The sequence below is a fragment of the Pieris rapae genome, chromosome 6 (genome assembly GCF_905147795.1).
Source record: "Pieris rapae chromosome 6, ilPieRapa1.1, whole genome shotgun sequence".
NCBI classification, from domain to species: domain Eukaryota; kingdom Metazoa; phylum Arthropoda; class Insecta; order Lepidoptera; family Pieridae; genus Pieris; species Pieris rapae.
Genome location: NC_059514.1, coordinates 6033095 through 6043352, shown reverse-complemented (window position 1 = coordinate 6043352; position 10258 = coordinate 6033095). Strand labels below are relative to the sequence as shown.

The 10258-nt window shown below is 33.6% G+C and overlaps 2 protein-coding genes across 7 annotated transcripts in view; one reads left to right on the top strand and one right to left on the bottom strand.

Annotated features, from left to right (window-relative positions):
• The first annotated feature begins 1705 nt into the window (after positions 1-1705).
• Positions 1706-3641, top strand: LOC110992471. Its single transcript, XM_022258312.2, has 2 exons — positions 1706-1868; positions 2098-3641. Exon 2 carries the CDS (start codon positions 2104-2106, stop codon positions 3559-3561), a length of 1458 nt encoding a protein of 485 aa, XP_022114004.2. The 5' UTR covers positions 1706-1868; positions 2098-2103; the 3' UTR covers positions 3562-3641.
• Positions 3642-4252: 611 nt separating this feature from the next.
• The window catches only part of LOC110992398 (rho guanine nucleotide exchange factor 17), a 76573-nt gene continuing 70567 nt past the window's right edge, over positions 4253-10258 (bottom strand). For 2 of the 6 annotated variants that reach the window (XM_022258204.2, XM_022258207.2), the window contains 9 exons: positions 9875-10023; positions 9402-9497; positions 8685-8914; positions 7726-7906; positions 7287-7354; positions 6886-7022; positions 6202-6379; positions 5773-5940; positions 4253-5347 (listed from right to left, as the gene is read on the bottom strand). In XM_022258204.2, coding sequence (XP_022113896.2) covers positions 5067-5347; positions 5773-5940; positions 6202-6379; positions 6886-7022; positions 7287-7354; positions 7726-7906; positions 8685-8914; positions 9402-9497; positions 9875-10023 — 1488 coding nt within the window. In that variant the 3' untranslated portion in view covers positions 4253-5066. Of the gene's footprint in view, positions 5348-5772; positions 5941-6201; positions 6380-6885; positions 7023-7286; positions 7355-7721; positions 7907-8337; positions 8400-8684; positions 8915-9401; positions 9498-9874; positions 10024-10258 lie in introns of those variants that run through there. The other 4 variants (XM_045628734.1, XM_022258205.2, XM_022258206.2 and 1 more) reach the window with 4 other exon arrangements.

Genomic DNA, 10258 nt, shown 5'->3' with positions numbered 1-10258 from the left:
TAGTTTCAACATCGCTACTGCTCCTCCACGCTCTCACATTTAATCAAAGAAACAAACAAAGATGTCAACTAACAACTAACATGTAGTTAAGGGAAAGTTTTGTCTCGAATTCATTTTAAATAAAATTAGAAAATAAATCTTTCTAGCTCATACTGTTGTATATAGGAATTAGGATCAATGAACTGAACGCAACACACAATGATTAAGAATAAGAAAGACACACTGTTAAGTCAATTTTGTTTCACCACAAGGTTATACCTCATATAAAGAAGCAGATGCCGATCAGAATTAAAATGATATATATGCCATATTATAGTTTCTGTTTAAAATTTCAGCGGTGCAAACCTAGTTCAGAGCTTCAGCGTTTACCTCCTCTATACTGAGACCGTCTCATTATCCATATCCCGCACATTAATAGTTGATCGTGGTGTGAAGGGAAACCGCGAGGAATTCCATACACACATATTATGAGTGTGAATGACGGTTTAGTATATATTTATACATGTTTGATTTTTAGATCTAAGCTAAAACGAAAAATATACATATATTTTGTCAGGAGAGTGGTCACTTGATTATCTAATCAATAATTTCTTTAGGTATACACCGATTTCTGAGATTGTAGCTTCGTTAGTGTATGTTTTCCCTAACATCCAGAAAGTTCTATTATTTTTCTAGTTACATCCACATATTGGACGAGTATGCTCTCTAAGAGACTTGACGTATTCAACGAAGAGCGGTTCGAATCATCGATGACCTCTCTCTCCTGATCCTTTGACGTTGCGTAGAGATGTGGGGTCACTCTGCATCTTCTACCGCATTTACCATGAAGAGTGTTCAGAGCGGTTCTTTAGTTTTAGGTCCTGTAGGTTTAATACCTACTGCTGAGTTTCATCATCGGACGTCGAGGCAGAATATGAAATTCTACCCGTATCACCTCGACGAAGCAAGAAAAGAGCGTACCAATTATTTAAAGGCCAGCAAAATCCTCGCGAGCCCCCTGACATTGAGAGTGGCGGTGGTACAACATAGCGTCCTATGTTATACTATTTATTTGTGTACTATGTTAACTTACAGTGTAATAAAAATTAAATAAGTGAAATATGCGTGCAAACTATTAATCCCATTGGACGTCAATTCATTTTTCTGAATTAAAACAAAATATATTCATTGCCAATTTACTATAAGAAACTAGAGTGTTTGGTTATTACTATCTTTGGTAGTGTAATTCCAAGGGCAAGATTAGGCTAAAATTTTATTCATGGAATATTATTTCATAGGACCAATATCGTTATTTGCTAAGGGTTGACGCTAATCGTGAATAATATACCGCATCTTCTAGTTAAATTAAAACTAATTATAATATTTCACATTTTAACAATTCTACCCTAACTGCAACAGACTCGATAGATCAAATAAATAGTTTCAACCACATACTTAATATTCATATCAAAGGTATATTTTAGACATAACAAAATACTTAGTAGGTACTATCATAAGATTTCTCTACGGCAGCAAATATTTATTTAGAATGAAGGAGGTACAACTATAGTCCCTACATTAATAAGGCTTATCAACTAGTATTATATTGAAAAAAAAATTGTTAGATATATTATTGAACATTCTAACAGAAAATAACTTGCCTTTAAGTGGGAGAAATTCGAAATGGGATTTGTTTTAATTTAATAACGGTCACACGGTCCCAACGCATTACAATCACACAGGAAAAAATACAATTTGCCGAGACAGCCCTAGGGAACTAGCTCCTTGGACTCCTTTATAAGCACCGCAAGAAAATATTGTACCTCAAACATAAGCCAACCACTGGACAATACAGTAATCATGTGTATTCCTGCCCTATATATAAAAATGTAAGTATATATATTTTATAAGTAGTCATGAAAGAATTTGGTTCTAAACTTCGTTTTTCGTGTACCCGTGCCTTAATTTTTGGTAATGAGGCTGATTTTTTAATAACATGTCTAAAACGTTGCAGTGTTAAGGTTAATGATAAATACATGTTAGTCTTATTATTAAAATAGTTACGTATGTTTATTTAATACACGATAACTTTAACTAATTTTGAAACTAATATTTTAGATAAAAATGCGTAAGAAAATCTTCATCTTCCTGATATTCATTCTTGCATCTAACCATATAGCATACGGAACACATGGCAATAACACGAATATACATGACCATAAACAAAATACCGGGAAGACTAGCGAACGAACGAAACGATCTTCAAATATCAAATCATTCTTACAGTATGAACCAAGCGATACCGATGGAATTGGACAAAAGCTCACAGACAAATTAAAATTAGATACGATTAAAGATGACAGCCCATTTTGGGGTGCAAGAGGAAGGAGAGAAAGTTCCTCTTTGGAGAATTCTGAAGAACTACCTATGACGAACGAAAAAGTTTGTTCTCCACACAGTAAAACATGTCTCTCAATCAATTCAATTTATAGAAATGACATGCCTTTTTGGGGTAATCGTGGCCGACGTTATGATAGTAGCAGTGAAGAAAATAGTAAAGAAGTTTCGGATGACAGAGTTAGACGACAAGAAGAAGACGATCCATTCTGGGGTAGCAGGGGCAGAAGAATTGAAGACGAACCTTTTTGGGGAAGCCGCGGTAGACGTTTAGAAAGCAACGAGTATCAATCTTCGAAGCACCGCGCCTTATACAATGACGATGAAACACCGTTTTGGGGAAACAGAGGCCGACGGACGATGAATGCACTCTACAATGAACCAGAACCGTTCTGGGGCAACCGAGGTAAGGAATACAAAAATTATCTTCAACAGTTAAATGAAGAAGAACCATTTTGGGCAACGAGAGGTAAAAGATACCGGAATTTTGATGATACTCTAAAACCAATTACTTCTGAATTTGAAAACAGTTCCAAATTGTCACGTTTAAGGGATGCCTCTTCATTTTGGGCAAATAGAGGTAGAGATAGTAAATTGAAAAATCTTTTTACTGGGACATTAAGAGGACGTGACAAAGCCCAGGTTATTAATAAAGAAGTGAGTGTGGGGTTCCACATCAAGCCTATGGAGCAAAATACAATTCAGGATGACAGAATTTACGCTGAAGAACCAAGTTATATTTTAATTGAACGTAGTAGTAGGTCATCCATGGAGGATGACCCATATATTATAACAAGAGGAAAAAAGTATGGGAGTCGTATAGCTAAAGCTGCAAGAGATCGGCGAGGAGCATTAGAAGACATAGTGAGATCAGTACAAAAAGATCCTTTTTATATAGCGAGGGGTAAAAAAAATTCCTTTATCAAAGTTGGCAATACTATTATGGCACTTAACAGTTTGAACAAAGATAAAGTTTGTAGCATGATTCAGTCGCTACAGGGACAAGGAGGTTATATTAGAAAAAGAGAAGTAAATGATCCAGAAAGAGACAGAAGAGCCATTTTACAAAAGTTGGCTGCAAAATTGCAAGAAGATCCTTATTTTGTAAGTAGAGGTAAAAAAGATAAAATAAATGAAGATGAGAAGATTCAAGATTTTGCCGATATCGCTAATATGTGTAGTTAAATAAAATTAATTGTAATGTTAAGTAAACTACATACAGAAGAATATGTAGAGCTGCTATAAAGTAACATTGTATCAATTAAAGATAAAAGTGATGCATTTAAATGGTTTTTTCATTTATGTAATAGATTTAATTATAGCAAGCAAAATTACACAGCGTGTCTGCTAGTAAAAACTGAAATTGACCTAATAATTAGCTGGGTTCGGTACGCTAACAAAGAGCCAATTCCAATAATGTTAATCTTTATAATAAAATATGAAATCCTCATAGTTTATATTGTTGATCTTATAAGAAAAACTAATGTGTTCGGCTCTCAAAAATATATAATAATAGTTGCGCTACATCGTTGTTAGATCTATGCCTCAGGTTTCTGTATCTCTATCATGAATAGTTATGAGCCTCCTGTGCCTGATACACCGACGAATTTTTGGGTCTAAGGCAAGTCATTTTTTGGATGTTTGTCTTCACCGTTCGAGCGAATATTAAATGGGCACTTAAAAAGTCCATCGGTGCACAGTCGGGGCTTGAACCTACAGTTGAGTCGCACTGTGCAGCCACTAGGTCAACAAAGCACTGAGTTCGTCTCTTTGAAATATTAAATCCATTCAACAATTAAAAAAAATTCATTATAATAATTATGGAATTAGATGAAATTTTAGGAAAAAGCTAGTAGGTATTAAATAATATAATGTATTTAGTGCAACTTTCTTTATTATCGTCATAAATATACCTACAATTTTCCAAACTTTACAATTCCTTTAGTTCACAAAATAATTTCGTGGTAGGTAACATTTGAGTTGAATTTCGTTTGAGCAATTAAAACTCAGTTTAACATTAAAATAAGGTACATAGAATTACACTATCGAGAGATCTGTTACAAATACATCAAAATCGCTTAGAACTAGTTCAAATGACATTCTGCAAACTTACCACGTAATTCTTACAGTGATTATAGTGACACATTTAGCAATTGCATTGTATTGTTACATAATAAATAAACAGGACACCGTTTAACAACGAAACTAACTACTTTAAATATCAGTTAGCCGTAATTCCAATACTCAAACTCAACATTGAAATGGGAATCGCGATTCAAGTTACGCGGTAAGCTTGCTGCACTTGCCCTCGTCTACATTTAATACCTACAATTTGAAGCGATATGAATAACATTGATTTTAACTTTCACGAGGTTTTGGATAACAGCTATGAAACAATAACCACATAAAACACTTTTGATATGGACATGTAAATGATTCTAAAACAGTAAATATTCATTTGGCATTAACCAATCTAAAATTTGTTTAATACTGCACATTGTTAGGATAATTTGATAGACACATAATCGACATTTAATGTCCTAAATAACGTTAATAATCTCAATAAATAACTCTCGCGAGTTATTAAAAAGCAACATTCGATTCAAGAATTTAGGCTCTTGGACATCGCAATGTAAATTCAACTCGAAAAGGCCGAGACCGGAATTAGACCCTGTAGTCCGAATGATGGTTCAGACTCTCCACAGAAGCAGGTGGTTGGTGGAATCCTCCCTTCCAGCGTCTTCCGTCATGGTGGAACTCCTGAAGTCCTCGTAGCCATCACCCCCGGAAATAATCAGCGTTTCCATATTGTTCTTGTTGTTCTCGGCTTGTTTCTGAAGCTTCTCTGCGTTCGCGGAGCGGCGGCTTAGACCTTTTGCTTTCAATTGAGTTGGTTTCGTCGGCTTTTGGGGAACGGGGTTTTCTACGATTGTCAAAAATCTTACGTGGCCCGTGTGACCGTATGGAATACCTGAAAATTAAATATTATAAACTGGTCAGGTCTTATAGAAAGTGAATTATAGATAGTAGCGTCTTACCACGCCACAATTTTTATAAAAAGAAGAGTAACATATAGTAGAAATCAGTACTAATTTTAAATCAGAATTATAATGAGGCGGCAAATTAATTCAGTATTTTCTATCAATTTTCTAGATTTTATATTCAGGAAATTAATAGATTAACTTTCACCTTTACTAATCTAAAAAAATGAATGAATGTATATGTAATATTGACTTTCATATAAGAGCGAAATAAGAGATATCAATACTACTGCTTTACTTAACTGGCCTTAATATTTGGGAGCGATGTAAAGCTACTTCTATATATGTACTAAAAATATAAGATTATTATTGGAAAACAATATTTGTCGACTGAAGTATTGTTTTAAAATTATACCAGTGATATGCGGCTGGGTAAGACCACTTCTGGCCGACGGCACGTTATGCAGCGGTGCTGTAAGAAGTACTCCAGCGCTGGTTCCAATCCAAAGAGTGTCACGATGCGCCAATAATGCAGTCACTCGAAGACAAGCTGCCTTATGCTGACGGATTATGTCATCGCAACCTGGAAAATTTAAATAATTTATACCGAACACGAACGAATATAATTATTACTTGCTTCGGTTTCACACTACATTTACATTTACACTTTTTTCTTTACTATTGAGTAACATGATAATTCAGGACTGTAAGATTTGATAAATATTTTATTTCGTCATTTACATGCATTTTTTTCAATCACAAAAGAAGAACTTTCCAGAAATGAAACCTCCAAAAAACAAATATTTTTATCTATAAACTAAAGTTATTTATTTATATGTCTCACCATGCAGCATTTTAGTGACATGCGGCGTTATATTGATCTCGCAGATGAGTTCCCTCGTAGTGGCGTTGTAGCCCCTGAGTTGCGCCGCGTTGTGTAACGACAGCCATATTGCGCCGTGCGACACCGCCATGTGACTTATCGGCTTCGTCTCTGAACTTATTTGGAATGTTTCGTCAATCTGGAAAAGGAAATAAACTATATGATATTATTTTTAATTAAGATAATTTGTTAACCTTTACCTTTCTTGAAGCGAGTTAAAAATATATACAAATATATATTTTTAACTCGCTTCAAGAAAGTGTATAAAAATTACTGTATTGTAAATTATGGATTACCTCTAATTATTAAAAATATTAAAGTTAATTAGAGGATACTTATCCATAATCTATTTACTATTAGAACTTTACAAATAAAAATTTGTAGTGTAAACAAGGTTAACAAGCCTATGTAAAACAAAGTGTTTATTCATTTTAAGTAGGTACATTTTCATTCCCAGGTAAGGTAAGATTTGGAAACCCCTTTTAAGTAAGAAATACCTGTGTCAGGGTTCCCAGCTCTTCAATCTAGATTTTATAAAGAAATAAATATAAAGAAACTCCTAAATTGTATCTTTTAACGACGTAAGTACTCAATTTAGTTTACTAAAATATTAATGAATGTAATAAAAATGTATGTTTATGTTACCTGAAGAGTGTGCGGGTTAATGATCTTGATGGAGGAGTGAGTGGCGCACCATAACCGTCCTTCTGATAGAAGCATGGAACTGACGGGTGTGCTGCCTGTACCGACTTGAATCGTCGATCGCTCTGCCCAGGAACCTTCTGAAAAAATCCGGGATTTTATCTCGTTCGAGATCTAAAACTATTATTACTGGTGCTAACATATGCTAACAAAGATGCTTTTTTAACTAAAATTACGCTAATGTTTTGTTTTAATGAATAATTTATAAATAAACAATCTATCTCTGAAAAACTATATCCTTCAAATACTATCAGAACCACCCACACTCTCTCATATTAGTCTTAACTCTGAAACCTTGTTATTGTCGATTTAAAAAATACAGTGACTATGTAAATTCTACTTACCGATATCTCTACAATATGCAACGAGATCACCATTGCCCAACGCCACGAACACTTTGCCCTCCACGTATCTGCAATTATAAATATTTTATAGTAGACTATAACACTAAGGGCCTGTTTCACAATGTATGGATAAAGTTCCAAATAGCTATGCAACACATAAATTATTCGAAAGATAAAAGTTCCAAATAAGATACTTCGAATTTCATGACGTATAGCGCTATCTGACAGTCGTGAAACGCAAACATACTATTTATCATACCAATAAGTAACAAATAGCTTATTTGGAACTTATCCGGACATTGTGAAACAGGCCCTTAATATATTATAGCTAGTACCCAATAAAATGTTTAATTAAAACTTATTAATCGAATTTATTACGTCTGTAAATAATGTGATTAATAAATATTTTGCAAGCGTTATTTAAATAATTTTAACATACACAATGGAATGAACACCAGAATTATGCTGCAATTTGACTTTATTCTTCTTGATTCGTATATTATCCAGACAGTTGTATACGTGTATGCAGCCATCTTCAGTTCCCAACCACATTGTGGGCTGATTCGCAGTTGTGCTGCTGTCCTCTGAAGACTGACGGCTGGCTGGTGATGAGAGGGTGCCTAGAAATACTTGTAGGTGAAAAGATGAATCTGTGTTGCAACAGAATTGTAATTCTGTTGTGACACGTTTCAGAACAGATTATTTTTGTTTTGATTTTGCTTTTAATTTTCTGCAGAATTTTGAGGGAGAACAGCAGAACATATTGATAAACGTTATATTTTAATTGTGTTTTTAATAAAAAAATATTATTTTATTTTTATGAAACGTGAGTGAAAATGGAAGCTTAAGTAAAACTATTATATGAGTGCATTAAAAAGATACTTTAAGACCCATATTCTAAAACATACCCTCGTTTATAATTAATATAAATAGAACCTGGGTTTGAGGTTCATACTGAAATATCAAAGGACTATGAGAATATGAACTTTGTTAATAACATCGTGGTTAACTAATAATATTTTGAAAACATTTGATTGAAGATTAAATTAGGCTTTAGAGTATGGGCCTAATAAAAAATATTTTTAGTCATACCAGCTATAATGCGTCCGTGAACTGAAAGACATGAGGAATAGGAAGTGATAGATTAATAAAATTATAGTATAGTGCAATAGGTAGCTAATAACATCACAGTTTTGTCTACGGAAAGGAAACAACAATTCAAATAAGAATAGAAACGTCAATAACTTCTATCAAAAAATTGATTTTACTAGCGGATAGGACGTTAGAATAATTTGTACTAAGTGTGTGTTATTTTGTGTTTAATGTGTTAACTTAAGAATAAATTTAGAAAACTGTAATTGATGTCTATATAGAAAGTATTTTTTAAACGACTCTTACCAGAAGTAATCCCCATAGCCTGTTTATCGACCGCTGGATTGGAATTACTCTTCATGACGGGGTGTACTTGTATATTCTGCCCTGTGTGCGGCGTGCTTAAACTTTTACTGTGGTTCGGGGTGAGTGTGCGGGTGGCATAACGAAGACTGCCAGATTCGTGACTACGCTCTGATTGCGCATCTTGGTTCTCACTTGATGACCCATCATCTTCTTCGTCGCTTGATGAAGAACTGGAATAAGTCAAGAAATCAACTATTTATCATACTTTTTATTTGTTTAATTAGTTATTGCAAGACCCAGTACAATCCTTAAGAAACAGTTGTCAAAATATGTGAAATACTTTTGAAGTTTCTAATCATATATTTGTTCACTTGAATTAACGATAATAATCTAAGGGCCTGTTTCACAATGTCCGGATAAGTTCCAAATAAGCTATTTATTACTTCTTGGTAGGATAAACATTACTGTTGCGTTTCACTACTGTCAGATAGCGATATTCGTCATGAAACGCGAAGTATCTTATTTTGAACTTTTATCTTTCGAATAATTTATGTGTTGCATAGCCATTTGGTACTTTATCCATACATTGTGAAATAGACAGTTAATCTCATTTTTATGTAAAGTAAGAAACAAAAACTAGTTTTCTGATATATTTACAGATTGTTACGGGAGTATACGGAGAATTTTTATGAATTTATTAAAATATATACGAGAGACATTTTTAACCTGTCAAGCCTTATATTCTTGCAGCTGTCGTCTGGATCAGAAATGCTTATACCTGGCTTATTTGCCCCAGGTATATGAGATGTCGGCCTGGAAAGTAAAAAAAAATATTATTTTAACAGGTATATTAATTTATAATAATTATAAAAATTTAAATTTCAAAAAAGAGCCTAAAAAACGAAAAACAAATTCTACATTTCTTATCTATACAAAAAAATTAATTATATTTGTCGTTATATATGGATTTAGTAATTAACGCCATTCCATGATAATCAATACTAAGAATTACGTGACCTAAATTCATAAAAACGTTAGATATTAATTTAAGAAATTTTAGAAATTAGTTAATTAGTTTAAACTGACGATAAAAAATCATATGTTCATTTGAATAGACTGTACACTACACTCCATATTTTATTTAAAGTCTTAATTTATTTACGTCTTTAAAAAAACAAAAAGCTACTAACGGTAAATCAATGGTAGTATGTGGTGCGGGCGGGACGCAGGCGACGCACAGTATACGCGCGTTACACACCCCATTGCAGCTCGTCACTTGCGGGTTCGGACTCAAAGTGAGTACGCACACTTGTCCGACGTAGCCGTCGCTGTTGCACACCTAAAAACAATTTAAATTACAACAAGGCACATTAGGCATAGAAAATGAAAGTTACTTTAATAAAACATTGATGCATTGAATTAGGGAATTTAATTAATTTTATAGTAAACAGTAAGTTGAAAATTTTTGCGCCTTGAATTCAAGTTACATTCTGAATTTGATTTTATTAGTCTTATCTCTAAGAAAATGTTGAGCACTTAACGATGCTATCGAAACTATTTTAATTTCTGAATTA

What these genes read in the sequence shown, in the direction of transcription:
- LOC110992471 (XM_022258312.2), top strand. Translation starts at nt 2,104, where the DNA reads ATGCGTAAGAAAATCTTCATCTTCCTGATATTCATTCTTGCATCTAAC.